Raw genomic sequence first — 22,505 nt, 5'->3', positions numbered from 1 at the left:
GTGGAATGCCATAAGGTAAGCAACTTAGTCCGCAAGGCAGCATCATTACCAATCACCAACTTCCCCTTTCTTCTAAGTTGATGATTAATCCAAGTGAAATGTTTCTGAGGGGCCTGTTGTAACGACAAGATTAGGGAGCTTAACTCAGGATCAGAAGACCAGCTGGCAGTGATTTCTTCCCACAAGTCAGTGGAAACAGAAGAGACCAGCAATGACATTAGTTCAGCACCTTGAACCCTTGATAAAGAATCATCAGCTATATTCTCCCTGCCCTTCTTATATTGGATCTCAAAATCAAAGGGTAAAAGCTTGGCTATCCACTTGATTTGGGAATCTGTATGGATCTTCTGCTCAAGTAGATACTTCAAAGCCTTCTGATCAGTTCTTATAATGAAATGCTGACCCATGAGGTAATGAGACCACTTGCTCACAGCAAAAACAAGGGCCAAAAGCTCCCTCTCATAAACAGAAAGAGCAGCATGTCTAGGGGCCAAACCTTTGCTGATAAAGGCCACAGGATGACCCTCCTGCATAAGAACAGCCCCAATACCCGTGCCACTAGCATCAGTTTCTACCACAAAAAGGGATAGAATAGTTGGGCAAAGCTAAGACAGGAGCAGTGGTTAATGCCTTCTTCAGAGCAATGAATGCCTGCTCAGCACTGGTGGACCATTTAAAGCTATCCTTCTTGAGTAATTCAGTGAGAGGTTGACTAATAAGACCATAATTCTTGATAAACTTCCTATAATACCCAGCAAGACCAATAAAACCTCTGAGTTACTTAAGAGTAGTAGGCACAAGCCATTGTTGAACAGCCAAAATTTTCTCTGGATCGGTTGAAACCCCTGCAGCAGAGATGAAATGACCCAAGTACTCCACTTTTGCCACTCCAAAAACACATTTAGAGTGTTTAGCTAATAGACTGTTAGACTTCATAACTTTAAATACTTGTTGGAGATGTTGTACATGATCTTATAGGTGTATACTGTAAACCAAAATATCATCAAAGAAAACTAATACAAACTTCCTTAGAAACTGTTGGAACAAATGATTCATAAGACATTGGAATGTAGAAGGGGCATTTGTTAAACCAAATGGCATGACAAGGTATTCATAATGGCCCGAGTGAGTCTTGAAAGCAGTTTTTGGAATGTCCTCAGGTACCATCCTAATCTGATGGTATCCTGACCTTAGATCAATTTTAGAAAAGACTGTAGCTCCAGTGAGTTCATCTAAAAGGTCATCGATGATGGAAATGGGAAATTTGTCCTTAATTGTGCACTGATTTAGCTCCCTATAATCAACACACAGCCTCCATGATCCATCCTTCTTCCCTACTAGAACCACTGGTGAAGAAAAAAGACTATTGCTATATTGGATAACACCTTGTTGTAACATCTCCAACACAAGTTTCTCAATAATATCTTTCTTCATAGAAGAGTATCTGTAGGGTCTGATGTTAATTGGTTTAGTCCCTTCTTGTAGAGGAATTCTATGATCAACAACTCCCCTCTAGGGAGGCAAAACTGTGGGTTCTCTAAAGAGCATTTGATACTTCCCAAGCAGCTCCTGAAGTGTATCTAGCAGAGGCTCCTTAACAGGCAAATGAAGAGCATTAAGGTGGCTGTTACACTCTGTCACAGTAATATGAGAAACCACTTGCAACATAAAGAATTGGACCTCTTCATTGCAGCTCTTATTGATAGCCTTAGAGCTTGAGAGCTTGCAGTCTTCAGTGACTCCCCTCAACACATGATGTTTGCCTTGGTAGTTAAAGGACATGGTAAGCTCAGTGTAATCCATAGTAACAGGACCTAGTGTCTTCATCCATAGGGCCCCCAAAACCAAGTCATACTTCCCTACAGGGAAGACAATCAAATCTGATGTATAGGTAGTTCCCTGTAACATCCATTGAAAATCCCTTACTACACCAGAAGTAGCCTCCATAGTGTTGTTGTCCAAACTGACATAGCCCAGCTTAGTTGGGGAAATATGACACCCATTCTTTGTGCAGATTCAGCATCAATGACATTATGGGTACTTCCACCATTTAACAGTATCTGAATAGGTCTTTTATTACTATAGCCAATGACATGGATAGTTTGAGCCCCCTTAAGACCATTTAGAGCACATAAAGAGATCAAGGGAGGATCTCCATCTGGCACAGTCCATTCCTCAGTTGGTGAAGTCCCCTCTGACTTAACAGGATCCTCCTCTATCTCACCCTCAGGATATTCTAGATCCATGATGAACATCTGTTTAGGTAAGGAACATCTATGTCTAAGTGTATACTTATCATTACAGAAATAGCATAACCCTTGAGTCCTTTTTGCCTGCAACTCAGCTGGTGAAATCATTCTCCTATTTCTGGGATTAGAAGTATTTGAAGGTGGCAAGGCTAATTTGTTGGTAGTTAAGGACTGTTGGATAGGACCTTTGGTAGGGTGCAATTCATAAGAAGGTTTTTTGTTGGTATTTTGATAGGGTACAGGAAGATGTTTCATGGTGCTAGCATTAGCTGCCAAAGTAGCTTCAGCAAGTCTGGATAATCGATAGGTTTTTGAGAGTGTTTTGGGCTCATGCATTATAATAGGATTAACCAACTCCTCCTTCAAGCCATCTAAGAAGCAGGATATAGTTTGATCTACTGATAAACTACACCATGAAACAAGCCTATCAAAAGCAAATTGAAATTCCCTTACAGAACCAGTTTGTTTCAGTTGCTTCAACTCAAGCATGGGATCTGCAAACTCATCCCCAAATGTTTCAACCAACACAGCCAAGTACTCCTCCCATTCAGGTAAACCAGGTATACCTCTACATTTTTAAAAAGCTTGATGCCAAGCCAAGGCTTCATCATCTAAATTCATGGCTACTAACTTTACTCGTTCATTAAGAGGAGTATTATCCATAGCAAAATACTGTTCAATTCGATACAACCAATTTTTTAAGTTTTCACCATTAAAACGAGGAAATACCAGATTGTGATTGCGGTTATTAGCAGCATAGTGAGGATTTGGTCCTAAAATGCCCTGACTTGTTGCAGTAGTGTGAGTTCGATCTGTGGAAGTGGAGCTACCATCCTTCGCTTGCTGATGCAAATGCATTCCTTCGAGTGAGCTTTTAAGAGCACTAACCAGCTGAACGAGCTCAATTTGCCTGCGATCCATGTCTTCCTTAAGCTCTTGATGCATCTGATTCATGCTAGCTCGCAGATCCAATTGTTGAGCTGCTAAATCCTCATATTGTTCCTGAAGATTATTAGCTGGAGCACCTTGAATTTCATCTATAGCTCAGCGTGGTCCCATCAGAATCGATTGGCTCTGATACCAATTGATACCAATAAGGTATCACACTGCGATAGAACAGTAAAATGAAGGAAGAAGAATAAGGAACGGAGAAGAGAGAGAGAGAGAGGAAGAAAGGAAGAGAGAGGGATCAGAGATAGAAGAGAGGGTGGGAAATCAATATTTCTATTCAAATTGGCTTCCATATATTACAATTCACTACTTATACAATTGGGATTTAAAATGAAGTTGAAAACAATGCTGAAAAATAGAGAAATGCAACTAACTACTTTTCCCGCCAGCTAACTTTCAAATATTCCTACTCAGCTAACTTCCATATAATCCTACTCAGCTGCCAACTCAGCTGCCACATTGGACGTTGCTGAAATGTGTGTATCAGCTGGAGGGGAAGTGGCATTAGGGTGTCTGAAGGTTGTGAAGAAGATGAAGTTCTTAGGGTCTTGGGGTCCAAGATGATGAAAACGGCTGGGAGGGGGTCCTCGGTCTATGTCTTTTGTCTTGTGTTGTGTAGGGTTTTAATGGGTTAGGAATTTGGGCTTGGGAATTATGGGCTAGATCCGAATTGGGCCAAATTTTGGCCAAATCTACCTTTAAAAAGGTAAAAATAGCACGGTCTAGCCAGTTTTCGGACTGGTCATTCAAAAATAGCCAGCGTTTACCAAGTCAATAAAAAATAGCCACTATTTTGCTGCAACAGAGACCGGTCCAGCATAATATACTAGAGTTCGGTGCACCTGTGTATGAACTTCTAGCATATTATGCTGGAACTCCAACACACGGAAAGTTCCAGCATAATATACTGGAGATTCGAGCATTTGTGTATGAACTTCCAGCATATTATACTGGACCGATATACTTTGCTGGAACTCCAGTATATTATGCTGGAGTTCTAGTGTACTTATGCTGGAACTCCATCATATTATGCTGGAGTTCCAGCATACTTATCCTGGAACTCTAGTATAATATGTTGGAGTTCAAGAATACTTATGCTGGAACTCCAGCATAATATACTGGCGTATTTTCTGAGTTTTGAACAGTATTTTCGCTCAGATTTATCTACATGAAAAGTGGCTAGATTTCGATTACTTTTGAAACTGGGCTATTTTTGAAAGACCACTTGTAAATCTGGCTATTTTTGAATTTCTCCCTTTAAAAAGTGGTCCTTTAAGTCTTTTTTTTTACAAAACAAGGGTAAATATATTAGTACTACGTAATAGAGTTTGTTACATCATCCTCATTAGTGGACAACTTAATGACACACATATTGCCTAAGTTGGCAAGATTAATACAGATATTAATACTTAAAGACTTAGTAAGGTAAACATGGCCATCCCTGTCTGCATTAAGCTTATTTATAACAAAAGGAGGAGGCCTATCTAACATAGCATGCGACTTTGGATTGTTAAGAGCATCCCTTGCCAGCTTGTGCGCAACTTGGTTTCCATCTCTAAAGTTATGCTGGATTGGTGGGTCCTTCAGCTGGTGCATTAACCATCTGCAAGAAGAAATAGTCATGTAGTGAGATTTATAATCCTCGTTTAGAGCTGTAATCACCTCCGTTGAATCAGTTTCTAACACTGATGGAAGCAGTCCCTTATTCAAAGCTAAGGTGAGACCCTCTTTGAGAGCTTCCAGCTCTGAGTGAAGGGCTGTTGATGCTGGTTTTTGGTGCTGAAATCCTAGAATCCAGTGGCCATTACTGTCTCGGATAATCCCTCCTAGACCTGCCAAATAGTCTTTCTCATGAAAAGTCCCATCAAAGTTTAGCTTCAGATAGCCATTAAGAGGTTTATGCCACATTATATTAATTGCATGAGTGTGAGCACACAATTTTTCATTGTGAGTGAGGAGTTTATATTCAGTGGCATTCTTGATAGCTCTTCCGAGGGAAGTATAATGGGTGGTGTTATCCATATTGTTTTTATTTCTGTTAATCCAAATGTTTCAAATAATAAAGGGGAATAGCTCGCACCATTTGAGGAGGGGTGATAGAGTTGGAATATTAAAATCTCTTATAGTAATAAGCCAATCATCTTTACGTCTATTGGGGTCATTATTGAGCATAGTTAAAGTGGCCCTTTAAGTCTACTACACTAAAAATATTAATTCCTAAAATAATAACTACAAAATTATGAAATCATTCCTAATTAATTAAAGTAAAATTAAAAATTATAAGTGAAACTATTTTTGTATTTTTTTTAATTTTATGAAAGGTATATAAACTAAAAGTAACTAGATAAAATATCAATTAGCTAAATAAAAGAAAATATTTTGTAATTTTTATTTTTGTGACAAAATAAAGTAAAAGAGTCAAAATTAGTTAAAGTAGCGATATTAAACCTAGACTAAATCTTTAACACTAAAAAGTGTAGAATCTTGGGGAGGGTCAAAAATTATATGTCTACAGGGTATCACTTCCCTTGAAGAGGATCGAGTCATACACCAGAGAAATCAAGCCTGTATTCTGCACACAAGTGAGAAAACGTGAATACACTAAAGTAAAAAATTGGTTCCTTAATTAGTACTAAAAACTATTTTAAACACTATTGACTGCCAATCCCCGGCAACAGCGCCAAAATTTGACGAGTGCAAAATACAACACAAAATGAATGCTCGCTAGCCAAAGATAATATAGATTAATTATCGTCCCCACATGGATTGAAATTAAACAGTGTTCGAATAATCTCCAGTTGATTACTATCCAGGAAAATTAACACTTGATTTGGTGACTATTACTACGATTAACTACTAAAGTTTAAGCAAATAACAATTGATCATAAAAGATAGCAGATGAGCACAAAGAAATATCAATGAGAAAAATAAGGGTAATTGACTAGATAGGTGCACGATAACTGACTCGGGATCCAATTCTTGAGTTAATTCACTCTATAATACGGTTGTTTCTTACGAATTCAACCGATAATTAGATTACACTTGAATCTAATATTCCTCTTTCGATTAAATATTAATTTCAGTAATTAATCCAATTGAAGCTCGGTAAACAATTGCAACAATAAAATGATGTTTATGATCTAAAGGGTAACTTCTCACGAATATTCCTTATTTTCTAGTTCGATTAACAATTCAAGAGGCTCTTTCGATCACCTATTTGAATCACGAATTTAAACTAGAGCATAAGATGTAAAGAAATTCAATATCAAACTCCTCTTTTGATTAAGCAAAATACTAAATAACTCCACAATACATATCAAAGCTCCAGCAATTAATTCTAACAATTATCAAGAATCGAATCCCTAATGAAGTTATTGAAGCACCATATCTATCAACACCCAAATAGAAATTACTCCATATCAATGGAGTAAGATATCTGAAATAAGTTTAAGAACAAAGAAAATATCAATTCTAATGATTTGATACAACTCTCGTATCGCACCGATTGTAGGTTGAATTCTTGACGAATTCTTGAGTCTTCTTCCTTGGTTGGTTCTCGAATCTTCTTTAGGTTAAAAGTGCAGTAAAATGGTATTTTTGGTGTATTTAAGCCGTCCCCAAAATAAATCCGGACGAAACTACCCTTTCTTAGCCGAAATAGGAAATCACTTTAACATTTTGTACTACCGAATGTTTGGCAAAATCTTATCTTGCTATCTTTTGCACTGCTGCGCCTCGCGGGGCCCCATGCGGCGAAGTTGGGCATTTTTCTCTGAGTAAATTTGCTTATTCAGTTTTTGACATTCAGACTTGGTCCTCGACCCCCGAACGTGATCCCGACTTAATTGCTTGGGCTTCTACTCATACTTCAAAGCTCCAACTTGTTCGATTTAGCTCCAAATTACCTTAATAGCTCGGAATCGTTTCCTACATGGCATAAAACACATAATAAGTGCAGTTCACTATTGTTTAAGCTCAAACACACGTAAAATACAGTAATTAGAGTGCAATAGTACGGCTAAAATACGGGTTTCTAGCGTACCATCAGCTTCACCAAAACCGCTTTTGCTTCTACTCAAAAGCATGTTTTCCTCTAAAAAATTGGCCAAATACTTCATCTTTGGAACAAAGGTTTGGAGAAACTTGGCCAACACTCTGTAGCTATTTAAGAAAGTAAGTTGTTACTCGAATAGTCAAAATTAATATGAGATTTGTTGCTTTTTGAGTGGTTAGGGTCCAGGGAGTTGGGTAGGCAAGAAGAAAAAGGGATATGAAAATTTTATTTTTATTTACCGTACTTCTTTGACTTGATACTAAACTTTGATCATGTGTGAGGTATAATTAAAATTTTTTTCCTATGTTATGTTTTTGGTAAAGAAATTATTAGAGATATACAATGTTTGTATCAACTGTTGTCGATAGTTAGACTTAGATCACATAAAAATGCAGCCATACATGTTATTGGTGAGAAGAAATGTGACCGCATAACCATCTTGTGAAATGGATTGCATTGACTGCAAACTTATCACTTAACCAAAACATACTAACAAGAAACTAATTCCGTTCGGTGGAAATTAATAAATCTCGTAAGTGTCATTTAGTACAATCTAGAATAACTAGTATAATACGAATAATTTAATTTTCCGTCACGAAAAAATTCAATTGTCTAATAGTATAATGTTAGTGTTCTGTTACCCCTAGGTGATATTTATGAGAAGAGATATGATCACATAACATTTCTTGCCATTTGAGGTGGATTGCATTGATTATAAACTTATTATTTCACCAAAAATATTAACAAAAAAATAAATGCATTTTGTGAAAATTTAATAATTCTCATAATTGTCATCTAATTATGTTACCTAAGAGTAATCTAGTAATTGTGAGGTATAATTTCGAAAGTCAAATATTCTATATCGTCTTGGTGTCTTGTCGATGTGACTCTATTACATCTCGAATTTGCAAAATAAAGAGAAAATCTTTAAGATGCAAAACAATCAATCTTTTTATGTGACGCTATTTGAGTGATAATTGGTTTCTTAGAAGTAATATTATTTTGAATGTAAAATAACTCACATAAATCAATCAATCTATTGGTCACTCAAATGTGTTGTGTTACTGGGAAGAGAAAGATGAAGATCTCTCCTTCAGTTTTATGTGATTGTTCTTATATATCTCGATTATAAATTTATATCGTTTTGGTGATGTATGTAAGTTATTTAGATTACATGTATATATCGTCATATTTGTTATAAGTAATTAATTATTAATCGGTCCAGATCCAATTGGATTAGGTTTTAATACGATTTACTAATAAATTTTAATTTTTTAACCATTACTCAATGTTTAATTTGGACGTACTTTGTTACGATATTCGCAATTTTAGTTGGCAAACTAATTAAGGAAATATGACTTGCATTAATATGACGTTAAATACTTAATTGCGTCGAAAGAAGTACATTTTTTCTTTACGTGCATTATATAACATTCACAGATTACGACTATCATTCTACAAATTACTATAATCTATCACAAAAAGTCGTTATTTCCGTTAAAACGCACCGCGCATATTCTTTATTTACGCGCGCACGTTTTATTAGGTTAAACTCTAAAATTAGAACATAAACATGAACATAACTCCAACATTAAACATATCAAACCAAATTTAACAAACAATTTATCAATCAAATAGTAGGTCAAGACATAATAATTTTTGGGCTAATTTATGAACTTCAAAATATGTACACACCTGTCACTCATATTGAGCCCATAGGAACCATATAGGTATTTGAAATCAACAACACGCAGCAGCCCACGTAAAGGGCAAAAGAATTTCAAAACTATAGCCTTTTCCCCTCAAACAAATTTGAGACAATATATATGGCATCGTCAGAAATTGGAGTTATATAAACTGAGTCACGTTACATAAGATATACAGCACTATTTTTTCTTCTTCACATTAATTCAATTTTTTTTTGCCCTTTTACCTCTTCGTTTCTCAAACTTGTGTTAGTAGTTCTCAGGAGGGAAACAGAAGAGGGGAAACGAAAAGGTAGAAATAAGAATTATTTGAGACTTTTGTTAATTCTTTTTATCTGATCTAAAACAATTGAATTAACTCCTTTGTTTGTGTTATTAGATCTGCTGAGAGTTTTGTTTTTGCTTCCTCAGAAAATCTGAGGAAAACTTCAAAAGGTGAGTTGTTTTTAGCAAAATGGAGCATGTTAGTTTTATCTTTTTTTTTTTTTTTTTTTATGTTGAGGTCTTCTATTTGATTGTAAAACTTGTTGTTCCTGTTTTATTTTTTTTACAGCATGAAGCGATTGAGAGAGGATGTATATGTTAACCCTCAATTGAAGCGGCCATTTGGTTCTTCTCGTGGAGAATCGTAAGCTCTTTTCCCTTCTGTTCATTTATGTAAACATGAGTTGTTTTGATGCAAGGTTGTTTTTTTTTTTTTGAATTTGTTGAATTCTTGGTAATTTTAGGTAAATCACTGATTTTTAGTTGCTATATGGTGTGTGGTGGGTATAATTTTGTGATCAGAAATTGTTAGATGACATTTTTTGTCATATCTAATGACTTAGAATAGGTCCTATCATTTTTACTCTAACAACTCAGTGTTATAAGGCAGAACTAAAGATAAAGATTCGATCTTTACTCGTTCTGCGTTTGTTTGGGTGGGTCTAGTTTGCTCTTTGTTTGTCTGTTAATTGATTTTAGGGTAAAGGCAAGAACTTTAGCAACAGAACCACTGGTTATTTGGTTATATGGTATAAAGGGTTTTGTCAATTCTGAATGAACTATCAAAGCTTTTAATTTTAGCCCAAACTTAGCATTGGTTTAAGGTGGATGCGAGTGTAAGTTAACCCTATTAAGGAGTATATGGTTGGGGGAGGACAGCAGCAATTAATTTGAGTGGCAACTTTTGGCTGTGGTTCTGATGTGTAATTTTTTTCCTTTTTCTCTTTCGGGGATGAAGCTATGGTCAATCACAAGTTCCTGGAAGTGGTTTGGGCGGAGGAGGAGGTGGCAACAACACAGGCGGAGGTGGAGCAGGTGCTAGTGCTAGCACCCAAAAGTTGACAACTAATGATGCGTTGTCTTATTTGAAGGAGGTCAAGGAGATGTTTCAAGATCAAAAGGATAAGTACGACTTGTTCCTTGATGTTATGAAAGACTTTAAGGCTCAAAGGTTTGCTACTTTGCCAAGTCTCATCCTTGTTTTTATTCAAATTTGGTTATTTATGTGGGATTTATTGCATAAGTCTGTGATATTCCTCACAGAATTGATACTGCGGGTGTCATAGCAAGAGTGAAAGACTTGTTTAAAGGGCATCCTAGATTGATCCTTGGGTTCAACACTTTCTTGCCCAAGGGCTATGAAATAACCCTTAATGAAGAAGATGAGGCTCCTCCAAAGAGAACGGTTGAGTTTGAAGAAGCTATCAGCTTTGTGAACAAAATAAAGGTTAGATTCAGTTACCTTCTGATTTTAAAGATAAAGGTCTGCCCTTTTTCTTCTTTAACAAACTTTAGTCCTAACTTACTGGGTTATCATTTTCCGCAGAAACGTTTCCAAAATGATGATCATGTGTACAAGTCCTTCTTAGACATTTTGAACATGTACAGGAAGGAGCACAAGGGCATCAGCGAGGTGTACCATGAGGTGATAAAACATTTTTTAATTGTCTACATAGATATTATAGACGAACTTCATGTTTTAGTTTGTTATATTCTTCTTATACGTGTAGGTTGCCATACTTTTTGTGGACCATCCAGATTTGCTAGATGAATTCACTAGATTCTTGCCAGATACTTCAGCTACTGCATCAGCAGCACAAACTTCACTTGACAGGTCTCCTTTCCATCATTATGATGAGAGGAGCTCAGCTATTCCCATGCTTAGGCAACCGCACATGGACAAGGTTTTTTGGTTCTTTCTTTATTACTTATTTTGCCTTTTCTTTTCAGGGTGCTTTTATTCTTGTCTATTATTGATCATTGTCCCACAGCTATACTCACCTCCTTCACTCTGTTGTCTCTGCAGCGTTTCCGGCGGGATAGGATTATTGGTCCTCATGCAGAAAGAGACCTAAGCATTGAGCGGCCTGATATGGACGATGATAAAACAATGGTGAAGTTGCATAAAGAACATAAGAGACGTGCTGAAAAAGAGAACAGGGACAGAAGAACTCATGATCAGGATTATAAAGAACCTGATAATGAGAACAATAGAGATCTAAACATGCAGCGTCATACTGATAAAAAGAAATCTGCTCGGAAGGTTGAAGAATTTGGAGGATCTCATGAAGATAAAGATGCCCTGAAAAGTGAGTGCATGATTAGCGTTGTCTGAATATTTGTATTTGATGTGCTGCATTTGAATCTTCCTCCATTAGCATTGTCATAGTTATGTGTTAATTCATGGTGAATTACAAGCACTTGTTTAACTTCCAGTCATGTGCTGAAACCTAAAGGATGAGTATCAGTACCGTTCTTCCGTAATATTTGCTATTATGTCATGGTTTCTTTTCAGGCGGTTTCACTTTGTTGTGTTTCGTTTTTGGTGTTCTTGATGCATGCATTTGTTACTAGCATAAGATTTCTGAGTTTGATTATTAACCTTTTAATATGATTTGCTTGATCTTGCCAGATATGTATAGCCAAGAGTTCACTTTCTGTGAAAAGGTAAAGGAAAGACTGCGGAGTCCAGCTGATTATCAGGCATTCTTACATTGCCTCTCAATTTATAGCACAGAAATAATTAACAGGAAGGAGTTACTACGTTTGGTACGTGTATCTTGCATTTAATCTATCCCTTTTGCTCCTATGTGCCAGTAATTGTTGTTTATAATTTCTGCTATCTATAGTTTGCTTGGGTTCCATTGGGTCTGTCTGTAGGCAGTATTGTTTGCTCTGCTGATGCGGAAAAATATATGGTTCTGATGGTATCCCGCCTGGGATAGAGCCATTTTATGCTAATCTCTCTTTTTGGACCAACAGAAGGGAGGAAAAGGGGTCCCTCTTCTTTGAGGTGGAAAATTAACTGAATCCTGGTCTTACAGGATTTTGTGGTGCTACAGTCTGAGAAATAATATACAAATTGGTGTGGTTGTTGTTTAAGCATCATAGATTTGAAGGCATGATCATTGCAGGTTGCTGATCTACTTGGAAAATATCCTGATCTTATGGAGGGTTTCAATGAATTTCTAGAGCGTTGTGAACGAGTTGGTAAGTCTTGATATTTCATGTTGGTAAAATTGTGTCACATATATGTGATCCCATTCTGACTGGTCTGCTTTGCAGATGGATTTCTTGCTGGTGTTGTGAGCAAGGGTAAGTGGGCTGAAGGGCATACTTCCAGGTCAGTAAAGGAAGATGAGAAAGACAAAGAGCAGAAGCGTGAAACTGATGGAGCAAAAGAAAAGGACCGATATAAGGAGAAATACTGGGGAAAATCCATCCAAGAACTCGACCTGTCAAACTGCGAACGATGCACACCCAGTTATCGGCTTCTTCCTGACGATGTAGGAAATGTGTCGATTGGTTTTCCTCTTGAGATCCTACATTGAAAAATCTCAATCTCTAGTGAATTATGTCTTGACATAGATTTGCTTATATCTTTATTGTGCAGTATCCCATACCTACCGCAAGTCAAAGATCAGAGCTTGGAGCTCAGGTTTTAAATGATCATTGGGTATCTGTGACTTCTGGGAGTGAGGACTACTCTTTCAAGCACATGCGCAGAAATCAGTATGAAGAAAGCCTGTTTCGTTGTGAAGATGATAGGCAAGTCCATTCATATGTTAAGTTGTTTCCCGCTCCCCCTAAAAAGGGTAAAAGAAAATTATCAGAAATAGAAGAGATTCTGATTAATCTCTGAGAAAGAGTTCAGACAAGCTGCTTTTCTGGATGTATCTTAACGTCTATGAGCTCACAGCTCCTTTTTAAGCTACTGTTTTCTTGTCATACAAGAATCAGCGAGCACAAATCATCTGTGATAATTCTCTTGAAATATTGTCTTTTGTGATTTTGCTCTTGCTTTTCGTCAATGATGATTGTAATCTTGCAATATGTCAGGTTTGAGCTAGACATGTTACTGGAGTCGGTAAGTTCAACTGCTAAGCGTGCAGAAGAGTTGTTGAATGCCATTAATGATAATTCAGTTGGCCGGGATGGTCCAATTCATATCGAGGACCACTTTACAGGTTTGTCAATGTTGACTTGGACATTAGCGGGCTGCTTTCACAATTTGGTTTCAGTTTTTTGCACAAAGATACACAACTATATAGCTTGCTGATTAATGAAGTTCTACATTTTGTAGTCTTAAACTTAAGATGCATTGAAAGGCTCTATGGTGATCATGGTCTGGATGTTATGGATATTCTGCGTAAAAACCCATCTCTTGCGCTGCCTGTTATACTGACCCGCTTGAAGCAGAAACAGGAGGAGTGGACCAAGTGCCGCACAGATTTTAACAAAGTTTGGGCTGAAATCTATGCTAAGAACCATTATAAGTCACTTGACCATCGAAGCTTCTATTTCAAGCAACAAGATTCAAAGAATCTTAGCTCAAAATGTAAGTCTAGCATTTATTTTGTATGTGATCTCGCTTTTGGCCGTGGCTTTTATTCTCTCTGTTTCTATTCTCTGTTACTGTGTGACTAACTCAGTCTTATGGAGCTGAAAGATGGTATTTCAGTCGATTATTACATAGCTTGATATGTGCTCTTATGACATTGCAAATCTTCCTCTTCCTGACATTACTTTAGTTTTCATCGCTACCAACATCGATTTGATAAAATTGATACCTTTCCCTGTAATCTTGTCATTGTAGTCAATGAAATGTAGGGTGATTTTTCTCTCCTTTTCAAATTATGTTTCATGCTTCGGTCATCTTAATTTTACTCACTTCATACATGCTAGTCTTTCTATTTGCAGTTTTTTCATGTATATAACTTTCTGCCTTTCTTCCACTGGAGCTCGGGGATTTCTCAGTTATAAAAAAAAATTACTGCTTTTGTTTTCCAAGATAGCTACTTCTAGGCTCATGCTTAATACATAATTCTTTGGATTTTTGGTTCCATTTCTGCATACGTGTCTTAGGATTTTACTAAGGGATTAGCAGAGGGAAATTACATTATACATATTTCATGAATAGCTGGTGTATCTATCTTCCATTGAGCAGTTCCTGTGGTTCTTGTTTTTAACTTTCATGATTCTGATGTGATGTGGTATCTTTCATGATTCTGATGAACAGCCTTAGTGGCGGAGATCAAAGAAATTAAGGAGAAAAAGCAGAAAGAAGACGACATGATTGTTTCTATTTCTGCTGGAAGTAGACATCCTTTAACCCCAAATCTTGAATTTGATTATGCTGACTCTGAGCTTCATGAAGACTTGTACAAACTTATCAAGTATTCATGTGAAGAGATTTGCTCCTCCGAAGAGCAATTAAATAAAGTACTGAGGTTATGGACCAACTTTCTTGAGCCAATTTTGGGTGTACCTTGTCGCCCTTATGACTCAGAGGCCACTGAGAACAATGATGTCTTATCAAAGCAGCATGCTCCAAAAAGCAATGGAACTAGCGTTGGTGAAGGTGATAGAAGTCCTAGTTCAGATGCTAAGCAATCAAAACTTATCAGCAACAGAGATGCCAATGCTTCCCCCCTACGAGTAAACTCTTCTAGGACGAGCTTTGCAAATGCAGATGCTCTTCTCAAAGAAGATGGTTTGGCAGTGATTGGTGAAGACCTAACTAATTCTGATGCAGCTGCTGCTATGCAAGCAGATGCTGTTCATGACAAAGTGGAATTAACTTCAGGTATATGTACTTAAAGAATTCTAAAGCTATTCCATTCGATTGAATAGTTTCGTTTTTGGCCAAAACTTAGAATAGCTGATGTTCTTTTTATCCAGGGCGTGGTGCAAGACGGGGTACTGGTGCTTCAGAGCATGGTCAAGTATCCAAGTCTAACATTGATAGTGTGCCGGCATCAGAGGTATGGGACTCTGAACTTATGTCAATTTTGGTTGGTGCTAATGATCTTGACTACTCATTATTAAGGCATGATTTCTCTTTGTGGGATAGACTGATACTTCAAGATCGACTCCGCTGGGCAATGGAGGGTTTGCAGAAGGCTCTAGAAGTAATGGGTACAATGACGATTCAGTTGATCCCTGCAAAAATGAGAAAGAAGAGGGTGAGTTATCACCGAATGGTGAATTTGAGGAGGACAACTTTGTTGGGTCTCAAGATGGTGCCTCACGTGATGGAAGTGTGCAATATCAATCCAGAGCTGCTGAAGAGATGGATTGTCAGGATGCTGCTGGTCAAAACGATGCAGATGCTGATGATGAAGATAGTGAAAATGTTTCTGAGGCCAGAGAAGATGTATCTGGCAGTGAGTCTGCTGCTGATGACTGCTCTCGAGAAGAGCATGATGAAGAAGATGACGGGGAACATGATGAACTTGATGGCAAAGCTGAGAGTGAAGGTGAGGCTGAGGGGACGAGCGAAGCACAGTATGTTACAGGTGATGGCAATGTGTTGCAAATGTCCGATCGGGTTTTGCTTACTTCGAAGCCACTTACAAAATATGTGGCTTCACCTGTATATGGGGGAGCGATGAAGTACTCGCGGGTGTTTTATGGAAATGAGGCATTCTATGTGCTTTTTAGGCTTCACCAGGTAAGGAGATTCACTTTTAAGTTCAATTTTCTAGTTTGCAGTGGATTTAACTGTGTATCACAATACAGTTAATGTGAAGCCCCCTTGCAAATCATATTTCTTCTGTATAATTTTGACATGTGGAGATCTATGCTGTGTTCTTCATCTTCTTTTTCTTTTTCTAGATTCTATATGAAAGGTTATTATCAGCAAAGCTGAATTCAGCATCATCTGAGTCAAAATGGAGAACTGGAAAGGATACTGGTACTGATCCCTATGACAGGTAGGTTGCACTTCTTCGCTCGCGATTATACTAGCCTTTCAGTCAGTTTTTTTTTTGAGAAGAATGGATGTGTTTGTGCAGATTCATGAGTGTGCTGTATAGTTTGCTTGATGGATCTGCAGATAATTCAAAGTTTGAGGATGATTGCCGATCAATCATTGGAAATCAGTCATATGTGCTATTCACGTTGGACAAGCTGATATATAAGCTGGTCAAACAGGTATCCTTGTACTAGCTATTTGAATATGATTTGGTGTGCTACGACTTGGTGTTCTTTGAACATATAATTTTTTTTTGCTTCAGCTTCAAACAGTCTCGAGTGATGAGCTGGACGGTAAGCTGCTTCAGTTGTATGAATATGAAAGATTAAGGAAACCAGAGAAGTTTGTTGATTCAGCTTATTATGAAAATGCTCATGTGCTCCTCCACGAAGAGAGTATATACCGGTTTGAATGTGTAAGTACCTGGGTAGATATGTATGTGCCCCCCCCCCCCCCCCTCTCTTTTTTCCCAGTTGAAGATGTAGAAGTGCATTAAAAACTGAATTGTTTTTTTGTTTGTAGACATCTTCCCCTACCCGTCTGTCCATCCAGTTGATGGATGGTGGAAGTGACAAGTCTGAAGTAGTTGCAGTTGCTGTAGATCCCAAATTTGCAGGTTATCTGCATAATGATTATCTGTCGGTCGAACATGGGAAAAAGGAGTCTTCTGCAGTTCTGCTGAAGAGGTAATTAGGTAACTGTCTAATATTTGGTTTATAAATACAGTGCATGTCATAGGAGTGCAGATTGTGGTTCTGCTAAATAGGTAATTACCTTACTTTATAATATCGAGTATAGAAATGCCAGTGCATTCCAATAGCTGACTCAAAAAATAATAATTGCTTTGCGTTGGGAAGAGGTGGGCTGTGGATTCCAACCATACGCTCTTCTAGTCCTAATCAATTTGATTTTCTTACTTTTCTCACTTGTATAATGATGATATTTGTGAAACAAATTGTAGTATCTGTTTCTGCTTGGATGCTTCTTCGACTGAATAACATTAATTCTTCTAGTAAATCTGGTCATTTGTAAGAATTAGTATGGTTCTGGCTCTGTATAAGTACATATATATGAATAAACTAAGTGGACAGAGGTGTTTTTGTAGAGGGTATGGGGGGATGTTCGTCAATCTGCTTTGTGATTGAGTGCTAATTTTACTTGTCATTCACTGCTTTCCATGTCTGATCATTTCCCCCCCATAATCTGCAGAAATAAGCGGAAACATGCCAACCATGATGAATCTACTGCTTTTTGTATGGCAATGGAACCTGTTATTCTTGTAAATGGTCTGGAATGCAAGATGGCTTCAAACTCATCGAAGGTAAATGTTCTTCTTTGACCAACTGCTATAATTGTGACATCCAATAAATCCTCCTGAAGTTATGAAGTGGGTTGTGTTTGTCCTGGGTGATTTAATGAAAAAATTACTTGATGTGTTTTTACTTTTTATCTACTAAAGCTTATGAATAGTTGAAAGTTACTCTAATTATCATATGCACTTCTTCACGAGTTTTCTGTGCTATATTATATACTTACCGTCCTAAAAAGGATGTAAGAATACTTGAGAATATATAAAGAAACAATTTAAACGACACACTTGAATATATACTAGAAATAGAGCTGAGACAAGAAAAGGAAAGGATTTGTGAACTTGACGAGGTGATTGGGTGTGTTTAACTTCAATTTCTTGTCCACATCATTATTTCTTCCTGACTCTCTTGTACTTGTCAAATACTTAATAGGAGTAGATCATCATGATCATCATTCCTCTAATATGATAAATCCTTGCAGATCTCTTATGTGCTTGATACTGAGGACTTCTTTTTCCGTCGGGGAAGGAAACTAAAAAAAGTTTCAGCTGGCAGATTGTCATGTCATTACCAGGCTAGAGTAGAACGGTTCCATCGTGTTCTGTTGTCCTCTTCATGATGATACATGGCCTTTCTCTCTGAAACTGTCAATGCATTACCTTTCTTGGCAAACCAGAACATTGAACAAGTTCTAGACGGTCTATTTATAGAAATTCACATTACAGGATTTAATCACTTCAACGGACTCCTCTCTTGCTGACTCCAACAGGGTTTTACACTCCAGTATTTCATTGGATTGTCGGTCCAACTATTTACTTGGTCAATTGGTCCAATGCTTTGATGGTGGTATTCCCTTGAACCTTCACTCTGAGGAACAAGGATTCGCGAGTGTGGTTTCTCATTAGAGTATTATCTTGTGGCACATGTAAATGGCATTTCAGTCATTTTCTTGTACATATGGTTTTCCGCCATAAGTTGTTTCTTGTAAGCTGTGTTTATTTAATCTGCTTGCGTGGGATCGCAAAGGAGCCATATTGCGTTTCCTCCTCCGCTGTAGTCTCCATGTCCCCGTGAGCTGATCAAGTTTTCAGCAGCTACAGCTTCCTGGATTATGTAAGAGATAGTGATAAATTAGTTGAATTTAGTATAGTGAACAGCTTTATACAGTGGTTTTCCTGGCCCTGGTTTTTGTACAGAGCATACATTTGGATTCTACTTTGCTGAAACAAGACGTTTATTGCCTTATTGTCAAGGCTTTTTCATTCAAAATATTCATCTATTTATTGGTTCTTTACTTTTTTCCTTAGTGACGTAGTATTCCCAACATGTGTAATTTTTGTTCGACTTCTGAGATGAGTTTAAATGGAATTACAGTCAACATTTGTATAGTCGAGTTCGACTTTGTTGAGAGAAGTAGCTCTCACCTATTTAACTTAACTACACTTAGTAGAGTAGTTAGATATATACTTTACTATAGTAAGTAGTTAGGATTAGTTGCAATTAGTAGAGTGTATAAATACTAGCTTAAGTCTAAGCTCAATGTAACATTAATTACATTTTCCTTCTCTGAGAAATGAAGTAACCGTCTGCTTCTTCTTTCTTCCTCTTCCTCTTTTACTCTTGATTCAATAACCGCCATAGCTGAGCTTCTTCACATGGTATCAGAGCTCGGTTAAACGAGTGCGAGTTCAGCTGTGACGAATCAAATTGAATCAATTTCTTAAGTAGATCTGATCAATTGAGCTAAGTCTCAATTTTCATGTCATTCCTTGCAAGCTAATGGTTTGAGATCTGTTCGATTGAGTCTCAATTTGACAATCAATTGCTGCATTATTGTTCGATCTCAGATTTCTAGGACATCTTCCTTCAAACGTCTGCAACAATGCCGGCCACTGAAGAAACTGCTGAAAATCGGACCATCACAAATCCAGTAGATCAAGTTGGTTGATGATAGGCTATAATTGCGTATTTTAGTCGCTTATTACACTCTAATTTACTGCACTTTAATTGAGTTTGCGCTTTAATCGCTAGTGTTTTGTACTAATTGTATGTTTTATGCCTTGTAGGTGTGATTCCGAGCTATATAGATGTTATGGAATGAATTTAAGTGATTTGAAGCTTTGAAGTCTGAGTAAAAGCTCAAGGAATTAAGCCGGGATCGTGTTCGGGGGTCAAATTTGATAGTTGAGAACAAACGAAGACTCGATGAGGCATATTGCGCACTGTCTAGTAAAATGAACATAACTTTTTGCTCAGAACTCCATTTGGGCTCCACAATATATGGTTGGAAAGCTAACTCAAAGGGATACAACTTTCATGTTTTACGTTTTTCCAAATTCCAAACGGAACAGGGGTGAAAAATCGCGGTTACGGTAGGACCGCGGCAGAATACTGCTGCAGATTCTGAAGGCCATTCTGGCCGCGGTCCTGGCGTAACCGCGGTGGGACCGCGGCAGGACACGTAAATTTCAGGGACTAAAGTGCAAAACACGGGATTTTAAGCCCTAAACCCTATATTAAACGAGGGAGGCTGGCCAAGAGCGAAAGAGAATGATTTTTGGAAGTGAAAAACACCAGAAGGAAGGGCAAGAGGCAAGGAGGATCATAGGGCATCAATCTTTAATCTTCTTCCTTGTTCTTTTACCTTTGAATATGAATTCTTTTGTGATTTTTGTTATTTTCATGAGTAGCTAACTTTTCTAATCTAAGGTTTTGGTACCCGTTGGGAATGAGTTGGTTGTTATAAGTAATATAGATTTGAATTAGTTTATCTCTATTTGTTCAACTACGTTTTGATTTTGGTTAATTGAAAGGATCCTCAATTAGCCGTTCCTATTTATTATGTATCTGCTTGAGAGAGAGTGCATATTTAGGTAGTTGTTTGAACAACATCACTCCCGGAGTATAGGCGAGAGTCATAACCGAGGGTTTAGAGGTTGGATTAGAGATAACAATACCTCGGGTGCAATCTAAGTGAACTGTAATGCGAATCTAGCTAGCGTAGCTTGAGAGAGTGCGTCTAGTAAATTATCATAATTGCTTGATAGAGATTTATGATAGCTGGAGAGTTCATGATTGATAGAGGCAACTAAGTCAACGCTATAAGAAACATACAACCAAGGAAATCAACAACGGGGGAAACCATTACCTTAGACCTTTATTCTAATTGTTTACAATTCAAGCATAGTTAGTTTTCAGCTGTTTATTTATTTTCAATCTTGTCTTCTTAGTGATATTAAACAGATATAGCTAAGCCTTAGTTCTCTGTGGGATTCGACTCCGGACTTAGACCAGATTATATTTGCAGCGACCGCTTATCCTTTTTAGGACTAGAGTTGGGCGTGATCATTGATCATCATCATCCCTTGTACATTCATCCATCAGATACACAAGGTTCAGTCCTCATCTCTATTCAGTTACAAGGTTCTGAGAATTACTCTGTTTGGAGTAGATCATCGAAAATAGTGCTGCATGGTAAAAACAAATTAGGTTTTGTCCTAGGCACCTGCAAAAAGAGTAACTATGATATCAGTCTTCATGATATGTGGGATAGGTGTAATGCAATAGTGTTGGCTTGGATTATGAATGTCACACCTCCTTTTTCACTTACACCCCGTAAAGGGCATAAAAGAGTTTTTCCACTTAAAGGACAATCGAAACGGGATTTATTATTAAAAATCATAGTCGCCACTTGGGAGATTTATGGTGTCCCAAGTCACCGGTTAAATCCCGAATCGAGGAAAACAATGACTCTGTTTAACAGTCCGCGAACCAGAAATCCGAGTAAGGAATTCTGTTAACTCGGGAGAAGGTGTTAGGCATTCCCGAGTTCCGTGGTTCTAGCACGGTCGCTCAACTGCTATATTTGGAATATTTATCTGATTTCAAAACATATTTTAGCATATGTGCTTTATAATCTTAAACCGCTTTTATTATTATTTTTAACGAGAATTGCAACGTCGTGAAAACGTGTCTCGAACCACGTCACATAAATGCACCCGTGGTTGTTGACACATTCCGACTTCGTTGAGATTTGGATTTGGGTCACATAAATGTGCACCCGAGTTTTACGAAAGTAAATTATTAAAAGCATGTCTAAAGTGTCTAACGCGTTATTATCTTTGGGGAAGGCCGTGAAATTCGCTAAACGGCCCATCCTGAATTCTAAGTATTTTAATGTATACATTTGTTGAGGGCCCCGCAATTTATGTATTTTTGTTTAGCGAGGCTCATCTCATTTATTATTTAAAGGTCCAACCTAAAGTAAACTATGATTTTCTATTTAATATTGTCTCTAAAGGCCCTAATTAATTAGTATATCTAAAAGGCCAAGTCCTTATGATTCAGTTTCCAATCAACCCAGCTCAGTAATTTATGAAGTAAAGACAAAGCGGATTTAGCAATTCATTCAAAACATAAAGAATTGGACAGTTTGGGCCTATTGTTGCGGAAGCCAGGCCCAAGAGCATTGTTCAAATTTAGTTGTGCAGCTGGACAATAGCTGTCTGGGCCTCACGTTTGAGCGCAGAATCAGGTGTCGAATTAAGACGAGGCCCAATACTGATTATAGCACAAAAAGTGAACTCAACAACATGCACACCTATATTCTATTAGTTGATGCCTAAAACTGTCCAAGAGGTCAATTATGCAATTAGAAATTTCGAAGGCAACCTGTGAAATGCTTAATGACAACTTCAGAATCTTACTTGACTAGGCTTGTGATTTTATCATTTGTGAAGGAACGTGCCAAAAGTCGAGTTCAAATCCAGTATCTAAACTAACAAAGTTATACATGCTTAACAATTTACAATACACATGTTATACTTTTCACCTAGTTAACATGCAAACTCTAATGATCAACTATCTCTGAACTCAATGCTTTCGTCCTACTGGTACTCAGGTCCGTCCAAAATAGTTCAGCAAAGTTATTTTTAATTATAGAGTGAAAATGAGAACAACTACCAAAGGCTCTATCACGTTTCTGAGTCACTTGTT

At 37.5% G+C, this 22,505-nt stretch overlaps 1 protein-coding gene across 3 annotated transcripts; it reads left to right on the top strand.

The window, feature by feature from the left end:
- LOC109212975 (paired amphipathic helix protein Sin3-like 2) lies at positions 9,017 to 18,834 on the top strand. Of its 3 annotated transcripts, XM_019376721.1 has the most exons (23): positions 9,019 to 9,252; positions 9,340 to 9,395; positions 9,514 to 9,588; positions 10,183 to 10,395; positions 10,488 to 10,671; positions 10,771 to 10,869; positions 10,955 to 11,128; positions 11,251 to 11,533; positions 11,857 to 11,993; positions 12,359 to 12,434; positions 12,510 to 12,730; positions 12,838 to 12,992; positions 13,284 to 13,411; positions 13,528 to 13,782; positions 14,464 to 15,030; positions 15,126 to 15,208; positions 15,298 to 15,897; positions 16,062 to 16,159; positions 16,241 to 16,379; positions 16,463 to 16,615; positions 16,723 to 16,886; positions 17,410 to 17,521; positions 17,992 to 18,834. In XM_019376721.1, exons 3-23 carry the CDS (start codon positions 9,515 to 9,517, stop codon positions 18,127 to 18,129), a joined length of 4,053 nt encoding a protein of 1,350 aa, XP_019232266.1. In that variant the 5' UTR covers positions 9,019 to 9,252; positions 9,340 to 9,395; position 9,514; the 3' UTR covers positions 18,130 to 18,834. The 3 variants fall into 3 exon arrangements, with proteins under 3 accessions (XP_019232279.1, XP_019232275.1, XP_019232266.1); XM_019376730.1 differs by lacking the exon at positions 17,992 to 18,834 and having other exon boundaries at positions 9,018 to 9,252; positions 16,723 to 16,894; positions 17,410 to 17,493; XM_019376734.1 differs by lacking the exons at positions 16,463 to 16,615; positions 16,723 to 16,886; positions 17,410 to 17,521; positions 17,992 to 18,834 and having other exon boundaries at positions 9,017 to 9,252; positions 16,282 to 16,361.

The sequence above is a fragment of the Nicotiana attenuata genome, chromosome 2 (assembly GCF_001879085.1).
Source record: "Nicotiana attenuata strain UT chromosome 2, NIATTr2, whole genome shotgun sequence".
NCBI lineage: Eukaryota > Viridiplantae > Streptophyta > Magnoliopsida > Solanales > Solanaceae > Nicotiana > Nicotiana attenuata.
The sequence above is the reverse complement of the archived record's forward strand: the minus strand, read 5'-3'. Positions and strand labels throughout refer to the sequence as shown.

Coding starts and splice junctions, on each gene's coding strand:
- LOC109212975 (XM_019376721.1), top strand. CDS start 9,515: ATGAAGCGATTGAGAGAGGATGTATATGTTAACCCTCAATTGAAGCGG. Junction 10,396..10,487: donor AAAGACTTTAAGGCTCAAAG/GTTTGCTACTTT, acceptor TATTCCTCACAG/AATTGATACTGCGGGTGTCA. Junction 12,435..12,509: donor AGAGCGTTGTGAACGAGTTG/GTAAGTCTTGAT, acceptor TCTGCTTTGCAG/ATGGATTTCTTGCTGGTGTT.